The sequence below is a fragment of the Hippopotamus amphibius genome, chromosome 13 (assembly GCF_030028045.1).
Source record: "Hippopotamus amphibius kiboko isolate mHipAmp2 chromosome 13, mHipAmp2.hap2, whole genome shotgun sequence".
Classification (NCBI taxonomy): Eukaryota; Metazoa; Chordata; class Mammalia; order Artiodactyla; family Hippopotamidae; genus Hippopotamus; species Hippopotamus amphibius.
The window spans coordinates 19063385-19087902 of NC_080198.1; the positions used below are offsets into that span (position 1 = coordinate 19063385).

General features: G+C 43.3%; 1 protein-coding gene across 11 annotated transcripts in view; it reads left to right on the forward strand.

The window, feature by feature from the left end:
• The window catches only part of FOXP1 (forkhead box P1), a 595386-nt gene extending 578411 nt beyond the window's left edge, over positions 1–16975 (forward strand). For all 11 annotated transcript variants that reach the window (XM_057705386.1, XM_057705388.1, XM_057705387.1 and 8 more), the window contains 5 exons: positions 330–431; positions 4014–4135; positions 5941–6010; positions 10711–10877; positions 16789–16975. In XM_057705386.1, the coding sequence (XP_057561369.1) occupies positions 330–431; positions 4014–4135; positions 5941–6010; positions 10711–10877; positions 16789–16933 (606 nt within the window). In that variant the 3' untranslated portion in view covers positions 16934–16975. The remainder of the gene's footprint in view (positions 1–329; positions 432–4013; positions 4136–5940; positions 6011–10710; positions 10878–16788) is intronic.
• Positions 16976–24518: the final 7543 nt, after the last annotated feature.

The window sequence follows — 24518 nt, forward strand, 5'->3', positions numbered from 1 at the left end:
CAGTAATCTCTGATCCCTAGAATTAATCTGAGCTCTAAATAATTACTGAGCTTTAATCAGCTAGTGAAATGTTTTGCATTTCTCTTTGATTCTGCTTTATGAATGACTAAGAAATTAATATTTCTGTACAGAAACAGAAATAAAAACTCAAAACAAGTAGATAATTCCATTCTGAATTTTGCTATTGCCCTGGTAAATACAGCCATTACTCTTAGATCATTTCGTGCAACCTTTCTTAGGGTTTAGTTTTCTATTTTCAGGACACGGTATGATGACAGTTCTGCTGATTTGGTCATCAATTATCTTTTTCTGCTACTTTTGCTTCGCAGGCCATTCTCGAATCTCCAGAGAAGCAGCTAACACTAAATGAAATCTATAACTGGTTCACACGAATGTTTGCTTACTTCCGACGCAATGCTGCCACGTGGAAGGTAAGCTTTCTCGCAGGCCTATTTAGCCTGGATCTTGGCATTTACAGGAGAGCACGTGTTGTTGGGAAAATGCAGGTGCTGTAAGTTACATTTATATAGTTGTGATACATTCAAAGAGGCTCATTTATAGGAATATTGGATTGCGAAAATAATTGCACTGGGGTAGAAAATGCTGGGATGGAAGACTCCCATTACACTGGCATCAGATGTTTGGGTGGACCAACCAGTAAAATCATCCCTCTCTTGTTGGAATGTGTCGGAGGTTGTCTTGTGTACACAAACCTCCTGCTTTTAGGTCTTTAGCCACCACCTCAGAGAAGGCATAGATAACTTTTTTTTTTTTAACCATTAGGAACCTGGAGAAAGGATCAGCTAAACTTGACATAAGCGTCATTGGTTGGATATAAGCTCCTTAACGTAATGAGTGGAGAAGGCTGTACACTCCAAGCACTGGCATGGTACATGGGAGTTGTTACAGGAGAACACTATATATATATATATAAAACAACTAAGGTTTTTATTTTTCAAGTCAAGAGCCTGTCCATCAGATATTCATAGGTACTCTGGGGAGAAAAAGTAAAGTCTGAAAGATGCGATTTGACTGTAGCACCTTTGGCTGTAAAACAGGTCAGATGCCAAAGCTCCACCTGGGATGCCCCCAGCAAGCCTTGGGGGGTCACATGATATTGATTCCACTGTATTAGACTGAGGGCTCGCCAATTTGGGGATTCTCCCACTAGACCGTTCTTGGTTTATAGTATTTTTGCGTTAGGAAAAAGGGCACGTACAATCCGAGATTTTTTTTTTTTTTTTTTTTTTTTTTGCATTTTTGCTATCTAGCGTTCTTGTAATCCCTAAATTCCAAAACATTTAGAGAGAGTTAAAATGCAAATATTTTCGGATCTTTTACATGTTTTTATTATACCGATGATAGGGATTTATTATAGGCTGCAAGGAAAATATGCTTTGCTTGAAATACAAGTCTTCCTTGCTACTTCCTTAATTTTATATGGGAGAAAAACAAAAGCAAAAACAGAAAGCACGTTGCCTGTATTACATTCGTCATAAATTAGCATTTGAAAACACAATGACTCTAACCATAGAATTCATTCCTCAACCTTACAGAGCTGTGACTATCTATCATGGCCCAAAGTATCTCTTTCATTTCCATGAAGACACATGGGTGCTGAAGGAACCTATGTTCAGAATCTTGCCTTCTCTTCCTTCGCCTGCCTTGAGATATAGAAAACCAAGCAGTCTTCAGCTGGGAATGCTTTCCGGAATTTAGGAAGTATGAGCATGAAACAGACATTTGCTTCCAATTGCCTTTTACAAATAGCAAATGATCAAACTTTAAAATGGTTACCAGTTGCCAATGTGATATTTAAGCTCATCAGATCTTCAGATCTCACTTTTTCATTTTCAGAAACTGCAGGGGAAAGTGCCGTGCACATAAACAGGCCTGAACGAAGGACTTAATGGCTCCGACACACATACAGTTTTCTCTACGTGTCCTTATTTGTACTGCGATCTTAAGACAAAAGATGAAATGCCCGGTTACAGTGATGACTGCACACAGCTCACTTAGCTCTTCCGGGACACTCTCCATTTCCAGATGCTTTTGCTTGGATGCACAGTCTTTGAAAACAAAACTGAAGTTTTGATTTTACATCTTTATTTACACGGCTGTATCATTCGGATACACCTAGAGCAATCCTGTTTTTCAGGCATGGCTTTTACAGTTCGGTACATTTTGATACTAATTGTAAAACATTAGAAGGTGATGAGGAGAAATGTTGATTTTTTTTTTTTCCCCCAGTTAGGTGTCCTGTAGGTACACATGCTCTGTCTGGCTTTTTTTTTCTCTTTAAGGGAATTTGGCTTTATTTATTTCAACCTGCTCGGTGTTGTTCTAGGAGATAACAGTAGACCCTTAGCATTCTTCATCCTCTGCCTTTCTGCAGTATAAAAAGGAAGTGCTTATTTAAAGACCAGACTGCAATTTACATGCCAAGGAATTTGTCCTACCAAGTGTAATTATGCCAGACATTTTCCAGAGATGTGTGTTTTGTTTTGATGCAAACCTGTCAGACCTGTTTGAATCAGGGGTGTCCTTTGGTAGGCACTTGGAAGTCTTAAACCCCCCAGGTATGCTGACGTTGCTCAAAAATTCCTGGAGGCTTTCTGTCCTGTGGCTTCTCCTCGTGAGCAGTTGATCATGCCATGTGATAAAACTTGTCTCATTACCTGCTAAATATTCCATACAAGAAAAATCACCATTCTCTAGCATAACTCCTCCCAGAATCACTCACGGTGATTATCCAAAAATTGAAACACCTCTCAAAGTACAGAGCAAGATTTGCAACTTGGAAGGATAATTTAGAGAGGAGGTATCGCAGGTTAAGGGCAGGAATACGGAACGTTTGAGCAATAGCAGCATTACTGAAACGGGGTGAAGGGCTTACAAGGGATGTGAGGTGTGGTGTAAGAATCGACTTCTCATACCCCCTTGGTCACCTACTTATTCCCTATAAGGAGAAAGTTGCAAGTAAATGCTATGGGTCTCTTTGCAATATCCCCAAGCCCAGTTTTGCGTGTCAGTCACATTCAAGCAGGAGAACTAAAGCGATGAAGCCGTGCTTGTCGCTGTACCTGGTGTAAGGGTTGTGGATTATTCCTGAAACTCAGGAACGATGAGATGTTAAAAACTCTACACCCTTCAGTTGAGGTCCTCCTTTGGTAGACTGTAAATGTCACGGGTCTCGGTTGAGGAGCAACCAGAAATGACGTCGAACCCTAGGAAAGTGAGGTGTCTATGAAAACCATCAACTACTAGAGTATCTTCCTTTTGCCACTGAGAGTCCTACTCATGGGTTCCTTTAGCATTTTTTCAGTTGATTAAAGCACTTGCCCATAGTAAGGGCCAAGTTTTATATACTTGGGGAGGTAAGACACAGCTTGATAGTGGATACTGATCCACCGTGGGTCATGTGTCCCACCCCCCGCGATCCTATCAGCTACGGGAGGTGATACTCTCAATGGTAAAAAATCTAGTGTCAATTTCTTCACAATAAATTTGAGAAAACATGTCAAAGGTATGAAAGCCAAAAGTTTGAAGAATAACAAAGAAACAAAATGAAGTATCATCTTTCATGGTTAAAAAAAAGATTAAAATAAATTACCCTTTCTGTAAGAGAGACAAGTGGGGTTCAAAGGGATGGTTTTATGCTTTAGCAGTTTGCTGATTTTGAAGTCATATGAACATTACTTTCTTATCTTGGCTGTGAAACCTGTTTGGAGGCTAATATGCACGTTAGCAACACTTCTTCCGGTTACCTGTTACCGGAGATGAGACTGAGTTACAATTAACTAACTAAAATACACTTAATTAATCATTGGGGGTTGTGAATTTTGCTTTTGGAAGAGGCACCCTCCCCCCACAGGAGGGTCACCCACGGGGGTGGGCGCTACAGTTCTCGGGGATGGTTTTACAACTGTGGACTGTGAGGCTGAATGTACTGCTGTTTTTGGAGTCTTTTCTTATGGAAAATGTAAATGTTCTCTCTTTTATACTTGCTGCAGAATGCAGTGCGTCATAATCTTAGTCTTCACAAGTGTTTTGTGCGAGTAGAAAACGTTAAAGGGGCAGTATGGACAGTGGATGAAGTAGAATTCCAAAAACGAAGGCCACAAAAGATCAGTGGGTACGTCCACCGTGTTTGAACTTCTTAGCCTAGCTTGGATTGCGCTAACAAGTGTCCCGTAGAGGCTTCTGGCTGCTAGATGATGTTAGACCACAGAACTGGTTTCACGTTGTCTCAGTTAAGGGAAGCAAAAAAGCATTTCATCCCTCCTGTTTTGCATACCCACCAGTCCCCCTGCCCTGCTTGCTGGTCTCTGTTGCATCACATGCTAGTAGCTTTGAGGTGGCGATGCATATTAACCCTCACAAACCATTGGCTTATGCTTATGGCATTTTATTTTCTTTCTCCTGTCCCCTGTGTTGGATGTCTGTTCTGCCCCAATCCCCGCCTCCTTTTGTTGCCACTTCATCTCCTTTGCTGCCGCTCCTACCCCAGGGTGCCATTCGCACCAACCTCTCCCTGCATAAGTGCTTTATCAGAGTAGAGGATGAGTTTGGGTCCTTTTGGACAGTTGATGCCGAAGAGTTTAAACGTGGCCGCCATATCCAACGAGGCCGTCCTCGCAAATACTGCCCCGATGACAACTCTGACGAGCTTGTCGCACAGTAAGAGCCTTTACTTGCTTTCGTGTTTTGTTTCTGCTGTTGCTCTGGCTTTGCATGGTTGACTCATCCCATCATAGTTTTGCATTTCACCACGTAGCGGTGCCACGGCTTTCTGCAACGGAACTAAATCGTGCGATTTGTACATGTATTTCTCTCGTTTCTCTTTGGGACACCAGTGCCTTGAATAATGCTTTTTTGACGTCTGTAATGCACAATATTGGTTGTCTTTTGATTCAGCAGCTTTACGGGGACCCTGTAACGCAATGCTTTTGCGTGACCCCTGATTCCTCCACGTGAAGAGGAAACTCTTCGTTAGAATGTGTGTTTACTGGGATAAATCTCTTCTTATTGGCTCCCTCAGTAGATAACGATAGAAATGTAGCGAGACGCATGCCAAAAGTGCTCCAAGCACAGGAAAGAAACTGATAACAGTGCATCTCCTTCCTTTAAGGATCATTGCGAAATGTACGTAATTTCCTCCCGGAAGCCACGTACGTAATTTCCTCCCGGAAGCCACCCCTTTCCCTCAGTATGCTCCTGGATGCTTTTTTTTTTTTTTTTTTTAAGTATTTTTATCCCTACCAGCTAGCGAAGCTCTTAAGACAGTATCTTGTCTTCCCTTTGGTCAGTCATGGACACAGCATCCAACCATTCTCGTATCCTCCCGAATTTTGGCTGTGCCCAAAAGACTCCAGCCCAACCTCGGCTGACCGACCCTCCCCTGGAGTGGCCGTCTCTCCATCTTCTTTTGGCAAGAAATGAGCCTTGAAGCTCTCTTCTTCAGAGCTACCCTGCCGTTCCTCTAGCATTCATTCTAGAATTCAAATGCTGGAGCAGCTTAAGAGCCGAGATTCCTCCCGCTCGCTCCCAGGAAACCCTGCTGTCAGCTGACTGACTTCCCCAGCCCGATGCCCTAGAGCGTCCGCCTTCCTGCTGGAGTCAAGGCGGCTCCTCCAAACATACAGAGAGGTCGCTGTTTTGTGAGACGACAATTCATTTGTCGAGGGAGTGCCCGAGCCAATTATTACTTACGCCACAATTCTACCCCTCGTTCGCCCGAGCAGCGACGTCTGTCCCGCCCAGAGGTCTTCACAGAGACCAGCCCCGTAAAGCCAGGGCGAAACCCAGCTTTTCTTTGGTTTTGTGACGGAGGGTCGTTTCTGATTTGGAAGGAGGCCCGCAAGCTTTAAGATGAGACTTAGCGGAAAACTCGGGGGTCGATCGCGTTTAACGTTGAGTTTTTATCTTTCTCTTGTGCAGTAACCCTTCCCTTATTAAAAACATGCAGACCAGCCACGCCTACTGTACACCTCTCAATGCAGCTTTACAGGTAAGATTAACGGCCGTCCCGACTCCCTGGCAGAGGCACATGTCTCCCCCACTCATTTCAAAATATATTAGCCTCGCTCTAATTAGATATTAAATTTTAATTCCGTTAAACTTTTTTCTTAAGTGCACAAAGCATCGCACTCCCTGGAGGCAAACACATCGGGCCGCCTCAGCATTAGCAGGACGCTTAGCATTTTGAATATTGTGGCAAAAAAATTAAAAGTTCACTTATTAATATTTATCAGCAGTATCATAATTTCCATCCTCTTATTTCAGAATTTCACTTGAGGCAAAAATACCACAAGTGTAATTACTCTCGCACAGCTATTAATGCGCTGGATGATAGGCCGCTGTATCACATGACCTTCTATTGTTCACGGGTTTAAAGAGAAAGCAGGGCTTTTTTATTTCTTCTTCTTTTAGAGTCTATTTTAGCGACTTCTCACTGGGGGGGTGGGGAGGGGGGAGGGGGAGGGCGGGTTTGGTTCGCTTGGTAAAAGTAAGCTGTTGTTGTGCAAGCCGTAGAGGTGTTGAAGGAAACTCTTTAGGTTTCCAGCGGATGGCTCAGGGTGACCTAGGTGACCTAATGAGCTCACAGCATGTTCGTTTCCTGTGGACACACCAAGCCCTCCCTGTGTAACCGGCACCACACCGGGGGAGGAAGACGTGGTGGTTGAGCAGGAGGGAGGGTACCGCCCAAGCGTGAGTTACCAGGGCAGCCCTGGCATCCGGAGGACCTTTTCATTATGGCGCTTGTCAGTTACCAGACAGCTGCGTCATCTTCTACGTCGAAGAGAGGACTGTAGTACAAGTCATTAAAGTGACCTGGGTAGGGCGCCCCCCTCTGGGCAGGCAGGGGCCTCTGGCCCGTGGTCCTGTTGGAGTTTGACCCTGCCTAGATTGTTTTAGAGCACAGGCCAAAGGAATCTTGATAACTTTTAAATGATACAGCCTATAGAGCCGACGTACGCCATCCTGACCTGTTACAGACCTTTGCAGCCTGCGGTCTGGATCCTTAGCTATCACAGTGCCATGTGCGCCTCCTCCAAAGGGCCATGATGCACAAACAGATACTAAAATTGAAGAGGGGAGGGCACAGCTAGAGCAGCAGGAGTCTAAAAAAGGCTCCTTGAGGGGTGACGAAAACTCAGGGTTACCTACTGAGCTCACAGAATGTTTGCAGACACTCGGCCGTGAGGGGAACAGAGTGGGGTGAAGAGGCGACAAGGACGGGAGCCCTGGTGCTCGGTGTTCATTTAACACATATTTGCTGAGCACCTACTCCGCGCCCTAGAGACGCATCGTCCCAGCTCACTCAGCAGAGGCTTAAGGCTCCCAAGGATGGATGGTACAGCTTTTACGCAGTTTCAGTTCAGAGGCAGGTTCACCGAACTTAGCTTTTCAGCACTTATACACATACACGTACATATACATATCTGCTACTTTCCGCATTTCTTCCAATTACTTGGAGCTTACACAGTAAGTTTAGAAAAGCAAATGAAAGCACGCTTAGATGCCACCCCTGTAAATACCATTCATTAGTAACTTATCTTCCCTGGAGTCTTGTGAAGCGTAAATGTAAAGGCTGCTCTATCTGGAATAGTATTGAGATGACAGGCACACTTTACATTCATGAGGCGGCAAGGCAAACAAAAACAACCCACCAGCAACAGGGCTCCTCCATCCTCTGCGTTCTCTTCACCCTGTGACTGATTTCAATGAGGAGGCTTTATCATTACACAACTGGTCAGGTTTCACCTCTGAAACTCTGCGCCCTTTCTTATTTTCAGGGACAGCCCCAAACTCTCCTGCCGTTGTTTTCCAAGAACACGTTATATCCATCCTGCACTGAGGGGAATACCTGGTCTCACACGCACGATTTCAGGAATGGGTCTTTTTCCTCTCCTCTAGGAGTTTGGGTCCTTGGTCAGTAGACAGTCCCCTACGACACCTTTCTGCTGTGCAAATACAATACAGAGTCTACCAGCAGGCCTTCCCCTTCCTGCCCACTTCCATTTTTCAAGGCAAGTAAAAATAATAGTGGAACAACATCTTCAAAAGATTACTAGAGCCACATAACGCGTGATATACAATATATAAAATAGGACAGCAGACTCCACTACCGAAATAAAACATTGGACTCGGGACAGACTGCATTATGCTCTGAAAAAGTGAAGTAACTAAGGGTAACCGTAAAGCTTCGTATTTATAGACTGCCTTTCCCCCGGGGCTCTCACAGTGCCGAACATTGCAGGAGGGACAGGACTTATGGACGTCTGCACCTTGACTTCAGCTCCTTCTTTTTTTTTTTTTTTTTTTTTGGCAGAGGGGCCAGTACGATATGAAACCACATCCTGTGCGTAGGACTGTTTATATAATTAGGCCCATTATAAAAATTAGAACCCCGCCCCCCGCTCCTTCAAGAGACATCAACTACAGAAAAAGAACCACGAGGTTAGACCTAAGCCATTGGTGAATATTTTTCTCAGCTTGGGTGGGTTGCCTTGCTCACTCACTCAGAGAACGTCCACGAGGCTCTATTGTGTAGGAGGCACCCGGTTTCTCTTTGCAGCCCACTTGCTCTTTTTTGTAAAGGGGACCAGGCTGATCTTCTTCATGTCCGTCTTTTTCATCTGAGAACCAAGGGATCCGTGTAAGTGCTTACCTTTGGATGCCTTTCACCACTGTCCGTGCATGCTTTATGATCCCGTCCTCATCAGAAATGGCCTTGACCTAGAACACATTGAGAGCCAAGGAGAATGAGTCATTCCAAGAAGCTTGCCCCGTTCATAGGGTGATCAGCTCATCCCAAAGAATACATCCTTAGAAACATTTCCATTTTGTTTTTACGTCTCCATCTTTGACTCGAGAAGCTGTGACAAAATACCAAGCTAGAAATGGCCCCACTTTTGCCACATTCTGACGGTAAGAGTGAAATGGCCTTTGTACTGTTTCCAGTAAAAAGAGACTCACAGATGATGGTCCCAGCAGCACTTCCGTGTCAAGGAGAGGCAGCACCACTGTGTTGTCCCAAATAAAGGCACTCAAGATGCTCGTCCAGCTGCAGTTTGGGGGGCGGGGCGGAAATCGGGCCATGGGTCTGGCTTTTCGCTCTGTGAAAACAATAGGAAAAAAGGCTTTATTGCAATTGCAAGAGATCTGTTGAAGAAAGCGCTTGATGCAAATTATTTGACAAACTGTAGGAGAGTGAGGAATGTTCAGATGTGCTGTTCATCAAAATGAGTTCAGCACATTTGGAAAGGAAAAGAGCATTTTTTTTCTCCTACTTTTTAAAAGAAGACAGTTATATAAACTCAGAAGTGGAGGGAAGGGAAAGCCATGGGCTTGCAGAGGGCCTGGTTTTGAAGCAGTCCCTTAGCCAGTGTGTGTGAGGTGTGGGTGGGTCGACCATCCTGGGGTGTGGATCTCGAAGGTGTTTCTGGCTTTGGAGTTTGTACAGTGAGTGAGACGGTGATTGTCTTAAAAGGCAGAGTCCCTGCAGCCCAGCTTTGCACCCGTTCTCTCTTCATTTCTGGCTCTTACTTTCTCTCTAGAGCCAGGATTGCTGGTGTAGTTTGGACTCTTGTATGACTGGCCAGTTGGAGTCACCACGCCAGATTGTCTTGTGACTGTACTTTTTCCTCATTAGGATGGAAAACCAGGCATAGTGTAGTCTGCAAGAGGACAGTTTTGATAAATCTTGGTCTAATTACAGCTGCCAGTGTTTGAAAGTCTGTCCTCTTTAATAAAATGAAAAGTCACGGGTCAGAATCACGACCCAAATGAAACAATATGGATCCTTCAGCCCAGTGGTACGTCTGCGTACTGTCTGCATCTCAGACTGGGTGGTCGTTTTATTCAGATGCAGTCAGGTAGGAAGTGAACGGTATCCCACTACAGACTTGAGGATTTCTTTTTCCCTCATCGCCACACTTTTTTGCTGACATTCACTTGGAGTGACTTTGTCACCTTCAATGTGGTCGTACTTACGTACCCAAAAGAAATACGATTTACAGCTTCCTTTCGCCAGAGATTTCTTTTTTTTTTAGTCCTCAAATTCCAGATGATTGGTCAGAGCCTGAAAGATTGCACGGAATTACCTTCAACCAGTTACCTCAACCCACACTAAAAAGATTCAAAAATCATTACGACGGAAATGATGGCGGGGTAGGGGGGATAAAAATTGATTCCAATTCTATAATCTCTTCCTTTTCTATAGGATCTAAGACGTACATGTGTATGGAAGTTCTCATAAGTTTGGGCTCTGCAGCCAGAATAATCTGATCAGATCTTTAATATCCAATACTGGAGTCATCGAAGTGGATAAAGAAATGAAAATCCCATTATATTTCCCTGTGATCTGGAAATATTCAGTCCTTCTTGAAAAAAAAGCATCAGACAGAAACCTCATTATTAGATAGCCTTGTCTAAAGTATGTGCCTCTCTACCCAGCAGGGCTGAAGTGAGCCCTCCCTCCCCACAGGGGCTTTGGTCCCTCCAGCCAGCCCTTTGAAACCCAGCTTAGGACACATGTCGTCAGCTTGACTTTTAAAGCACAGTCCTACACCTACTGGAAACTGGTCTTTTCCAACCAGGCCAGAATGACGTGAACCTGAAGATCGTTGAATCCACCCAGAATTGATAGCTTCCCTGTCTGTGTACACCCTGTGTCCTCATAAATTTTCTCTTGGTTGATGGCAGGCTTCGATGGCTGAGAACAGTATACCTCTATACACTACCGCTTCCATGGGAAACCCCACTCTGGGCAACCTAGCCAGCGCCATACGGGAAGAGCTGAACGGGGCGATGGAGCATACCAACAGCAACGAGAGCGACAGCAGTCCCGGCAGATCCCCTATGCAAGCCGTGTGAGTACCGGCCACCCAGAGCGCCTCTGCCGTCGGATCCGGGTCCCCCTGTTTTATGGGCACACAGGCCCTTGTCCTCTGGCCGCTTTTGACACCTTTTCTGTAATCTCTGACTTCCTAGAACCCAGGTAGAAGTGTGTGCTTCCAGAAAACGTTAGCTCGGTTCGCACCTAAAAGGACCGTTTGCTGACTTTCCCGTAACAGCAAGAGGCTTCACGTAGCCCCGCAAGTACCCAACGCCATAAGATGGGTACCCACAGCCATAAGATGGGTGATGCCTGTGCTTTCTGCCCTTGCTTGCTCAGCTCGGGCCATTGTTTCAGCCACATTACCTTTTCCTCCTAGAGGTAGTATGCATCCCGGTGACAGGGTTTGCTGTCTGTTTAACGTGCGGGTGCGCTGGACCTAGCACGGAGGGAGAGGATGTTCGTTTACTTGGTTGTGTGATTCGCTGAACCGCAAACGCGACACCAAAGCGTCATTACCAGGCATTAACGATGGCACGAACGAAAGGCAGCATGATTTATAGGTTGCTCTTAAAATACCAAAAGGAAAATTAACAGGAGCGTTATAGCAGCAGACAGCAGAATAAGGAGCACGCCGGGAACCGTGCAGACGGCTGTCCGTGCTGCGAGTGCGTGGCATCAGGACCAGGCGCGCCCCGGGCAGGGCGGCATGCGATGCCCCTGTGGGTGGGCGGTGGGAGGCAGGCGGGGTGACAGCAACAACTCCCTCTCTCCCAGGCAGAGTTTACAAGAGAAAAGCAACCACATTATCCCAGGTAGGACTTGCGGGGGGATGCTACAGAATGACAGCCTCTCCCTTTTAGTGAGTGTCTGCGAAACCACTGCCCGCTTTAAGGGCGTAAACCAATTCGGTGTTTGCTGTGCTGTCAGCGCCTAGAAATAGACTGCTTGTCTACACAATCGTTCCGAATTACTGACCAACATCTTATTTGAAGAGCATTTGAGCGATGGGAATGGAAACTATGACCTGTAGCAATTAGCAACAGAATGAATTGGCATCTAACAACAAAGGCAGAATGCTGTCTGCCAGCGTGGGTAATTGGTGGGTTTGGAGGCATCTGAAATTTGATTATTTAGCATTTGAATTTCATGCCCAAAGTGCTTTGAAAAGGATCTTTAAAGATGAAAATAATCATGTTACATTTATATCAACAGTCTCTCAGCATTTACTCCACAACATTTTAAGAATGTGTTTATCTCTCACGCTGCTACTGCCATATATCATCCCTCCTCCAGCAACCTGGTGTTTCTGACTTTATTATCACACCCGTATTCATCTTTAAATCATTGTCATGACAGGAGTATTTACTAAGATATTAAGGAAGTTCAGAGCAAATGTAAATTGCTGTGTACGCTACTTCAAGAAATACTTACTGGAGCACAAACATCTGAAGTCATTGAGTGGAAAAGAGACTGTTTCTCATAGTAGCCATAGAACTGCGAGGTTTAGTCAATGTACGTTCCTGTTACTTATAGTAGAAATAGTTAAAAAAAAAAAAAAGATCACACACAGAAAAGAAGCTATTTGGATAAAAACCTCAGAAGTTTAGAGTGAAGCTCATTTTGCTGTACAAGATAGAGTTACTATAAAGTTATTTAAAACTTTGAGTTAACCCCGGATTACCAGAAGCCTTGTTTTTTAGCAATCAGCCTCATTTTTAACAAAATGAAGGTTTCACTGGTTGTTTTGTTTGTTTGTTTTTAAGAAATCCTGCATCAAGATGTCAGAAAGCATACTGTTTGTTGCTCAGATCTCACAGGTTTACACTAAAGTACATCATTGTGCTAAAAATACTCCTCCGTCTTCAGCCCACTCCCTGTGCTCACTCTCCGTGTGAGAGACGGTCACTCTGCTTGATCTCATATTTCCATTAAGCAGATTCTACAGTGACGTAGTTTTCATTCTTGTCCAACGTGCCTTACCCTGCTATGATGCAGATTGTTTCTTACCTGTTTTATTCTGTTGGAATAAATCAAGCCATCAACTTCACAGCGAGGCTTAAAGGGCCTCGTTAATAAGGCAGCCCAGCTACTTGCTATCTAGTGTCGAAAGAGAACTCAGCCTTCTTACCCTTTCTGTGACACTCAAATACCACAACATTTTTTTTCTCTCTCTTGAAACACTACAAAGTAGTGACATAATTATGGCTTTGGGGCCTTATACTTTTATCCTGATAGGAGCTAAAGGAGCTACAAAGCAAGATACTCCATGCTGTGCCCACACCCTCTGAACACACAATGCCTCTGCACACCAGTCAGCTTTCCTTAAAAACGCTTCTCTTCCGGGAGTGGCTAAACAAAGGAATTACTCAGATGTCAGAAGGGAAATGTGGGGTTGTGCACAGTTATTCACTGGGAGCCCTTTCAGAAGCAGGAGTCAAAGAGAAAGGGGGTGGGGGGGGGACCTGCAAGAGTAGAAGGCGCCACGTGCAGCTCCATCTCCCAGGAGGCACCTGGGTGATCGTGAAACACGGTATCTTAAGTACTTTGCACCTTACCTGAAATGGATCTCGCATGGAAAGCCGTTCTCTCTAAAGCACTGCCTGCCTGTGATACTGCTTTTGCCCCACTTAGGGTGGGGGGAGGGATCTGTCGGTATCTCGAAACGTCATGAAGCTGGATTTCATTTCTGTGGAGTTGTAAGAAGGCTTAGTATCTCACCTGGACGTGTTGTCAGGTTGTCACACTGTTGATCTGGTCAGTTCACCTTTGCCGGGGTTCCGCTCCAGCAGTAGGTGCCGGGATTGAGCCAGTGTGCGTGATAGGGTCGTCTCTGGGATGAAAAATCATCTTACTGAAGTTTGCATGTAACTTTCAGGGGAAATAAAATATTCTCCCAGGTGAACTCTACCTTGTTGAGGGGTGGGGGGTGACATATCTGATCTTGTTTTGTTTTGCCTCGCCAAACATTTGTCAGAGTCTACAATTATAAAGCAAGAACTTCATTAAGACTCCTGCAATCTCTTCTAAGGCCCACCACCCCTCCCACCCACAGCCTTGTTCATCTCTGTCATCCAGTTCAGCTTTGTAAACCTGAAAAGGTTCATACATCTGGTGGTCTGAAAAAAAGGAACACAGGAAAATGTTGATCGGGGAAACACAGCTGACTCTCAAATCCAGGCTACATACAACCCCATTAGTGTCACTAGAACCAAGTTAACAGAAGACAGGAACGGGGAATGTGTGAAGTGACAGTTCTCAATAGCGCAGATAGGAAACTGAAACATGAAGAGGTGTTCACCATTGTCAGTCATCCAAGAAACAGTTTCAGGTAACCTGAGCCTTTCTTGCACCTGCTCAGCAACACAGCATTGTTAAAAAGGAAGGCTTGGTGCTGATGAGGTTGAGTCTAAATTGATGGAGCGTCTTTGGAAATTAATATCACAATAAATCATAAGCACCATAAGATGTTTTAGCCTCTGCTCTAACAATTTCATTCTGAGAAATTTATCCTAAGGAGGTAAATCAGCAGCAGTGGAAAGATTAATGGATAAAAATGATCATGGCGTTACACAAAGAGCAAGGCGTTGGGGGCGGACAAGAAAAAGACGATCCCCAAGTGCCCAGTCACCGCAGTGAAATCTCATATAGCCATGAAACTTAAACCTCTAAAGGTAGCAAAATAATCACATTGCTGCTCTGTTTACAATATGTAAAAGCATCGCCCCAAATGGGAGAGAAGAGACAAAAACAAGAAATCCTACCTTCATTAGGGCTTATGGGTGATTTTTTTTTTTAAACAAATACTGTATGCTAACTCATATATACGGAATCTAAAAACGGTACTGATGAACTCAGTGACAAGACAAGGACGCAGATGCAGAGAATGGACTGGAGAACTCGAGGTTTGGGGGGGCGGGGGGTGAAGGGGAAGCTGAGACGAAGTGAGAGAGCAGCATGGACATATATATACTACCAGCTGTAAAATAGCCAGTGGGAAGTTGCTGTATAACAAAGGGAGTTCAACTGGAGGATGGACGATGCCTTCGAGGACTGGGGCAGGGAGGGTGGGGGGGAGTCGAGGGAGGGAGGGAATACGGGGATATGTGTATGAAGATAGATGATTGAACTTGGTGTACCCCCAAAAAGAAATAATAAATAAATAAATGGGAAAAAAAAAGAATTAAGAAAAGAAAAAAAAAGAATAAATATCAACATACCTAACTCTTCGCAAAAGAATGTAGGGGCTCCTCCTAGGGCTGACTTCCCAGGCATGAGATGTATGCAGTCACGCAGGATCCCATGCTTAAAAGTTTTAACACTCAGCGCTTTCCGTCTTGAAATTTTCAACGACTTTTTCAAATGCCTTTTCACTTTGCACTGGGCTCTGCAAATTAGGCATCCAGTCCTGGATCTTGATGCTGAAACACAAATAAGTAGGACCATTAAAAAACTTAAAATAGGTGGAGCCAAACTAGGAAAACACACTCTAATACAACTTGGGCACATTTTGTTTTGCATATAGTTTGTAAGAATACGGACTCTTCTTTTTTTTTTTCAGCTATTTATCCAGACCTCCCTAAACACTCTCTAGGCTGTGCTGATTTTAGAGTCAGTTGGTCTTCTGGAGGTTCACGTGTCAAGGGCAGTCCAGAGCACTCCTCTGTTGGTTTTTCCAGGGTTCAAGTGGCCTTCGGGGTTTGCACACACTATCCATTATTTAGGAAGGCAGCCATCCCCAGCACCACGTCTTATTACTAATACTTCATAAGGTCAATGAAAAAAATCCTCCCTTCTGCAGCCTGTCCTTGCAATGAGACAGTTGTTTTTTTTTTGCAACTTGAATGGTTCTTTTACATATCAAAAGCCCCGCCACCAAAAGTAATTTGTATTTGCAAAGGATCGGTTATAAATATGATTTACGAACAACATTTCTCAATTGTTATCAGAGTGGTTTCGCGTGGTCCCCCGCAGTCGCCTTTGGGTGAACCGTGAGCGGGGCTTTAATGAGCAAGTTGGCTGATCTCATCGGAGTTGTACGCGTCCCGCGTCCTGGTGGCCGCTACCAGCCGGGCCTCCTGTTTTGCCTTGTTTACAGCTGACAGCGTTATTATTCTGATCTGGGCTCTGCTTTCTTATCATATTGTTGTGTTGAGCGTGCCTTTTCCTCTCCGTTTGTGTTTCCTGGCAGGGCTTTTCTTGCCTTATTGACAGTTTGTAAAAATATGCATTAATTTGGAGTTTCCAGCATGTATCATGGTGTCTCTTTGCTGTGTTTGCTTGAAGTTGATTAATGATAGACCCTCGCTTGGGGTCGGTCTCCGGAGAGTTCTTTCACAGGTTCTGCATGTTAACTAGCAAAGCAGAACACATAGCAAGCCATGATTAGCCCAGCCTCCTGCACACAGTGGTCCCCACAAAGCACTGCTGCGTTACAGATTCTTGACACACAGGGTTCTTGGAAGATTTGTGTTCATCCACCCAGGACGCCACTACAGAGCCTGTTAGCTGCTACTCAAAGTGTGGTCCTCGGACCAGCAGCATCCCCGCGGAGCTGGTCAGAGGTGCAGAGCCTCAGGCTGCATTTTCACCAGATCTCACGGTAATTCGCGTGCGCATTACAGTGTGAGAAACACCAGGGGCGGAGGACACGCCCACTGATGCTCCTGTCCAGGGACCGCTCTGTGATGATGGAAGTTTCTCCCTCCGTGCTATCCAGTGTGGTAGCCGTTAGCTGACACGTGGCCTGTGAGCACTTGAGTTGTGGTCAGCGCAACTGAGAAACCGAATTTTAAATTGTCTTAATGAATTTTCATACTCACACGTGGTTAGTGGCTGCCGTGTCGCACATCACAGCCCTAGACTGTGGCTTTTGTGTTACCCAAGACACCCGACTTACCTTCGGTGGGCAAGTCCCCTTGGTGAACCTTCTCTTGTCTTTCCAGGCATCCCGTACACGTCAAAGAAGAGCCCCTGGATCCAGAGGAAGCTGAAGGGCCACTATCCTTAGTGACAACAGCCAACCACAGTCCAGATTTTGACCACGACAGAGATTACGAAGACGAACCAGTACATGAGGACATGGAGTGAACATCTGGGCAGGCCGACCCCAAGAGTGTGAAGATTGGGGGGGGAAGGGAAGAAAACCACACAAAACAAAACACGTCAAAAGTTCGCAGTGAAATCGTTCTCCATTGGTTGTACAGTCTGGAGGATTTTTCACTACATTTTGACAGCTCTGCAATGTGTTAACTCTTAGTGCCATCAAGAATCCCATTTGGGAGTATTTTTGATTTTTCTACTTTTTGTTGAAAAAAGGAATTTGTACTCTGTGCATTGGATGGACTTGTTTGGTACTGGGGATTTTCCTCTCTTAACAGTCAACATCAGTGTTGTAAATTTGCTAAACTGATTCACTTTTAGCAGCAGACTTTGAACTGCAGTCCTGCCGACATTGGACAATGAGGACACCCAACTTAGCATGTGCACCTAAGCTGCAGACCAAGCCTCTGCCCAGAATTTAAGGATTCCAGTGGACGACCTATTTGCACAGTCCTGCATGTTGATTATAACTGCCTTTTACTCCACTTTTTTTTTTTTTTTTTTTTTTTGCTTCCAGTTGGGATGGGGAAGGCCTTTGTGTGTGTATTGGGGGGAGGGTTTAAAAATAACTATCCCAAACTTTTTAATGTATTGCTTTTTTTTTTTTTTTTTTTTTTTGGCTTCTCCTATACCATTTTAAGTTCTGACCTCAGGCCTCCATTTGGGCCCACGGCCTCTTGGAGGCTTCCAGTTTTCTGTACCTTGTGATGAATGTTAATAGGTGTTTTTATTATACGAAGCTGAATGTCATTTCTGGTTCGTAGTTTTCTGTCACTCATTCCATTTCCCTTCAGACATCACCACTGTTTTCTCGAAAGTCAGAAAACATTCCGTTTTGGTCTTTTGCAAAAAGGTCTCAAATGCTGCACTCTACACGTGAAGGTCCTCTCACCCAGATGTGAAGTTCCTGCCAGAAAGAGAATGAATGACAGAAAAAAAAAAGAAAGAAAAATAGAGACACCCTAGGACCCATGCAGATTCATTCCACAAAGCAGTATTGGAAGGTGGGAAGGGGGTTGTTTCAGATGTTCCTCTTTTTTTTTTTTTTTTTTAATATATTACACCTACCATCACTCTGAATAAATGCCACACCATTTACCAGCACAAGGAGACGTAGGCAGCAGCCCCCTTCCAACCAAACCAAAAAAAAAAAAAAAAAAAAATCTCACAGTAGTTAGACTGACAGTACGTCTGTGGAAGCCCCCTCCCTGGGATGACCTAGTTGAGATGGGCCTCCGGCTCTCGCAGTTGTTAAAACCAGCGTGAGTTGCTTTGTTTGCAAAAAGGCCCAAAAGCTAGCTTCCCTGAGCAACTTTGCTGCAAGTGGTGGTGGCCCCGAACTAAAACATCCATTCAAACCTGCTTGGTGGCGTTCCTGTGTTTGAATACAGGTTCGATTTCAGATTGAACTTGTTAGGCGAGTTCATTAGGACTGAGTTCAGCAAATGCTCAAGTGTTACTTTCCAATGTGCAAATTTAGTACAGCACTTCAGCATGTCAGGCAAGATCATCCCACCAACCCAGTCTCAAAAGCCAACAGGAAAGGAACGTCAGGTAGACGGGTCACAGCTCAGCCCTGGGCTTTTGGGGAAACCAACGTGGCACGCAGAACACGACAGTCATGGGTCAGTACAGCCTCAGTCCTTGGAACCCCTGAAATGCTTCCATTCTGCACCCCCTTTCCTGTCACTCATGTATTTATCTAGGACTGTAGCTTTTATTTTAGTTTCAGAGCCTTTTGGAGCTTAATTTATATGCTTTGTACCTTTTTTCCCCCCAAATTACCAAAGATATTCCGCAAAGATAAATTATGTTCTCTGTTTTTATGCTTTATCTGATGAAGCCAAATATCCTCTTCTTGTTGATCAAAAGAGGCAAAAGAATTTAGAGGCAATTGATGAGACATAGCTATTGCTAACTTAAGACAACCTGCTTCTTCATCATAGAGGACATTTAGAAGACCAAGTAGGTAATGGAACCAAAGTTGTTACTTTTTTTTTTTTGGCCGTCGGTTTTTTGGGTTTTTTTGTTTTTGTTTTTTCCTTCTGTACCTCTACAGAGACCAAAACTCATACTTGTAAAGGGAAATTATGGGGCTACTGAAGAGAGATATAGGACATAGTATTAAGGGAGCAAAAGAAGGAAGGGATTACCATCTCCAAGAAAATAAAAAGCAACGTACAGCACATGAAACTTAGGGGGTGTCCAGTCCAGGAGACAGTTAAGGTAAAATTCAGAGAGAACAGAACAGCTTCCACAATGGAACTAGACCACATAATAGTATTTCTAGAAGACATTTCTTTTTCAGCGAAAGATTGTAAACCACTTCTGTTTAAGGACTGTGCTATGATCACTGCGTTCATTTGGGTTTATCTTGGCATATATATCCTCCGGGTTTGTTTTTTTGTTTTTTTTTAAGGTTTCTTTTTTTTTCATTCCTTTTTTTCCAGATTAGGCTTGCGTCAGCATTTTTCATTTAAAAAAAAAAAAGTAACATTCCCGTCCACTCACAAGCTTGGTACAAAAACTTTGGCAGTTACTTTTGAAGCTTCACGCTGCTTTCTCTATAAAGGGCAGTCTGGTCACTCGAGACTTACTTTTTTTTCTTCTTCCCCCCCCCCCCCCCCAGCTTTTCCAGGCAGCGTCGTGATGTGCAGGCAGTAGCCAGACAGGGTCATGGGAAGGGGGCCCTGTGCTTCTAAACTGAGTGGTTGCTGGTTAGTTTGGTATTCAAAAGAGGATAAAAATCTGGTAGATTAGTTCATTCTCAGCATGTGTAGCTAGACATGAGTAAAGTTAACAGCATGAGAAACTGTTAGTACGCATACCTCAGTTCAACCCTTTAGGGAATGATGAAAATTAAAAAAAAAAATTACATTTCACTCAGTTGCACTTAGTCGTATGTCTTGCATGCTTAGTCTAAAGACTGTAGCAAAAAGAGAAAAAAAGAGAGAAAAATTAGATTTCACGTATCTTTGCAGGTATTACAGCCTTGCAGAAGAACCAACTGAAAAAAAAAAAAATTCTCAGGCTTTACAGCAAGCAAACTTCACTCTGATTTTTCCAATTCTGATTCTGTATCCCTTGGGGGTATCCCAGTTGCTTCTTTAGGATGGGGTTTATTATGTTGTACATATATCCCGATGTGTCTGTGTGACTCTTTGTCTTTTTGGGGGGAGGGCGGAGGGCGGTTCTTTTTTTAGAAAAAGGAATAAATGCATACACCTGTTTGTCAAAACACCTTTGCTTTTTGTGCAACTGCTTTATATTAACAATACTTAAAAAAAAAAGCTTTGGAAAAAAAACTACTGTATGTAATGGAATTGCAGAATATGCTGCACATGTATTTTATTTAGTTATTCTTGCTTTAAGAATATTGGATGACGTTTCCTGACATGTGGGAGGGAGAAACTCCCAAGCTTTTTCTTTTTTTTTTTTTTGGGCTTTTAAATTGTAACATAGTTGACAGATTTTTTTTTTTTTCCTGTTCTCATTGATCAGAGCATCTTGTACAGGTTTTTTTGGTGTGTGTGTGTGCGCGCGCGCGTGCGCAGGTGTGTGTTACTCTGTTTTTTGATACATTCCTATCCCTTGTGTTTATCCTACCATTGCCTTCCTGGCTATCTTAAACAAGTTCATACGTTTGAAAAGAGAAAAAAATGTTGTTTTAAAAAACGTTTTCTCCTGCTGCAGTAAATATTTTGCATGATGAAATTCCAGGGTCACACTTTCAAAGTTTATCAGTGAAGTAGTGATTAATCATGGGGAGTGTCAAAGCTATTGAACTTTTTGTATTTAAAAAAAAAAAAAAGAAAACTTTACAAGGTGCCAAGATGTACAGACAATTTGTTACCTTTTTTTTTTTTCCCCCAAAGAAAAGCGTACCTTAGGGAGAACGGTCCCTTGTATCAGGCAAATGCACTGTCAGGAATGAGGATCCATCCTACTTGTCCCTAGAGTCTGTCCTTGTAAGACCAAGTTAACGCTGCCTGCATTGAACCAGCAGTGAAAGGAAACGTCACGGCTTATTATGAACGGGAAGAGTGACCACCAGCCCTGCCACCTTCGGACGGCTCTGACCTGATTCCCCGCGTTCCGTCAGACCTAGTAAAGACACCTTGGATTCTTCACCCAGCATATGATGTCCGTCACTAGCTATTTTATCATGGAACAAGAAAGTTAAAAGAGATTTCCTCTCCTTTCCACATTCCAGCTTGAGCTCCGTTTCCAAGGGTACCAAGAGAACATGCTTGTCAGGATGTTGAATCTTCTGGGGACCTTTTGGTTAATGGTAGACCCTCTGGATATTTTGGATGTTTCTGAGAGTCGGTTTTGGCGTTTCTCTCCTGAGAATGAGACTTACAATTCCAAAGGCATATTGTGGGTCCAGTGTAGTTCTCATGATCTCTGCTACCCAGAAGCCTGCGTGGAGATGGTACAGCCCGGACTGTCAGCGTGGTGCTCCGTGGAGATGTGCTGCCAGTAACAAGTTTTGGTTTTTTTTTTTTAATTTTGTTTCGATAAGGCATAAAAGGAACTCATTCCTTGACATCAACTGTAATTCCATCATTCCGTGTCTGTGGATACAGACAATAAAAAAAAAAAAATGTTGTGTCGTCAGTACTAATTACTGACATGATCGCATTCTCAAATGCAATAAAAATGCTGGTTGTTCACACTGGTAGTAAAAGTCGCCACAGCCTAAGTTTCTTTCCCCCCCCCCGACCTGCTGAGAGTGTATGTTCGGCATATGCCTTAGGTTTAGCACCAGCTGCTTCCAACCCAGAATTAAAATCAATCTTAACTCAAAGCTTTCATCGTCATGGAGGGCTGAAGCTCTCATCCCTCAGGATTTCAAATTCTCTTTCACTTAGAGAACTGGGGGCGGGGCGGGGGGGTGGGGGCGGACAAAACAGGAAAAAAGAGGCTACCTTTTCTCTCCAGGAAGCACACTCTGATTTTTTTTTTCCCTTCATCACATTTTATAGAGAAAAAACAAAATATTGAATAACTAGCATTAAGAGCAAACTAAAATTTCAGAGGAAAGCAGTTTCATGAATAATTCATTCAAATTTCACATCTGCAAGATTAGTCATCCAAATAAAATGCTAATGTCAAAAACATGCACCGTCTATAATATTCTCATCAAGAAATCTTTTTGCATATAATGATAAATGCTGAGATTAGAACAAATGATTTTATAAAAATATTCTATCAAAAACTGTGGTAGATAACTCCCTTCACTGAAGCAAACAGTAAAGCTCCTGTAACTAAATATTTCCAGAAAAACCATCTTGATTTCTGAGGTCTTTAAGAATTGCAGACCTCTAGAAAAATTTGCTATTTCTCTTTAACAGAATCATGTCATCCATATTCTAAGGATTGATGCATTTGGGCCTTCTCTTTGAGTAAAACAATTAAATTGGTATATCGAAAACAGCACTTTAAGTGGCCAAAGCACAGTGACATACAGCTGTTACGTATGTAATTCAGAGCACAACACACAAGCCAAGAGATGACTTGAAAATGAACCTTGCAGCTCTTATTCGGCAAAGAGCAGCTGATGCTGGAATATATAAACGCTCTTTCCCAGCATTGTTTTGAAATGCCCATATTAGGATAAAAGATTTTTCTCTTCACATAACGTCTTGCAAAGTAGTAGCCTCTTTTTGTTAACAGTTATGCCACCGTCTAAAAGCCCTCTAGTCTGACAATTAGTAAAACAGTTGAACCCTTAATTCTTCTCTAGCTACTAAGAATAAATTAGGGTTAATTGACATTCCTTTAAATACCAGGCTTAACCATAAATACTGCTTACAGCATGTGTAGCCGGTAAAATTCAATATGTACACATATTTAAATGAACGCAAGGACCCAAAGCAAGTCAGACTACGTATTAGTGAAGATTTTGCTTGACGCATACTACATTTTGCATTGCATTTCAGGAACTGTTCTAAGGCAGGAACATCGTCTTTGACATTTTTTTCAGGCTCGTCACACAGATAAACAAGGCAGCAAATCCAAACTGCTCGGGCTCTTCTTTTATAGGAGAGCGTTAATATCCAGAGCCTAAACTCTGAGGAAGACCAATTTCACACCAACACTAAGCAGCCACAGGACAGTTGCTACGCCCCAGTCTCCCAGAAAAAGATGAAAACAGCGTAACTAGCCTCTCTTGACTTAGTAGGTTGTGCCTTCCTTGATGCTACTGCATATTCACGTGGAGGGTAGTAATCACAATTTATCTTTCACCTTTATTGTAGTTGAGTCAAATAAAAGTAGTCTTTATTTGAATACAGTGGAGCTGGGTCTCAAGCCTTCATTTAAGGAATTGACTGATGGATGAAAGGTTTAAGACAGAATTCGCACTGGAGGGAAATTAAATTACATACAAAAACATGGGTTTAACTGTGGGACAATATTTGGCTTAGAAAGCTGTCACTCTAGAGAGGACCGACTTTTATTTACTTTTAAACAGCATTTTATTTTTTTAGAAAACAAAACCCCGTGTCATCTGATTTCCACTCTGATTGTAAAATGACATTCCATGCTTAGTACCCCCAAAATACGCGTATATGTCCATCCGAAACGATCAACCGGCCTTTTCTCTGGCTTAGACCAAGAATACAGGGAGGGGGAAAAAGGGGGAAAAAGACAAGCTTCAAGTTATAACGTTAATTTGAAGGTAACCGGCCTTTCAAGAATTAATTTCAGCCAAAGCAATAATCATTATTTACCAGCGTGTGACATTTTTATCACTCATCATATTAGCAAATTCCCATTGAAAATGCTAAAATGGTTCGTCATAAGGCAGATAACTGCTCTAGCTGTAAAAATGACCAACACAAGTGCCGGTACTCAAACATTAAATTATACCGTAATTAATAAAGACAGTTAAACTGTCTACTAGCAACAGCAATTTAGGTAACCACATTTGATCGGCTATAAATTGTAACTACATTAAAATTCCAGAAATATTAGCAATATGGATTACTTGATGGACGTCACTGCTGATCACCAATTCTCTCTCCTTTTTTTTCTTTTAAACAACGGAAGCACAGGTCAGGTTGACCACAAATCCGTGAGCGAAGATCAGGCCTTAGCACTTTTAATCTTGTGAAACAAGCAATTACAAATAGTTGCATCGATTTATTAAAAAGCTTTCGGTGACATAAATTGTTTCCTGTTTAGCTTATTGCTCTGATACATAAATGTCACCCGGTCCGGTATTAATTAGGCCAGAGAAGAACACAGGGTGACTTCCAGGGACGCATTTGTCGGTCCTTTTGTGAGCTTTCTCGGGAGCTGCTCTCCCTGGCTCATCTCTTATTAGTGACAGAGAGAAGAAGGAAAACTACTTTGCTACGTGAAGTCTTTAATACCACTCTAATTTTCGATTCTCGACTAAAATTGTTGGGTTTCAGACTTGCTCTCTTGCCACTTGACGTAAAGCAGCACGTTTGAAAAACATCTTCTAAACAGAGTAATATCTACAAGGCATTTCAGCCTCCGAAAAGCTAATACTCCTGTCTTCTCAATATAGGGGGCTATACGGGTTTCCCTGGATTGATAT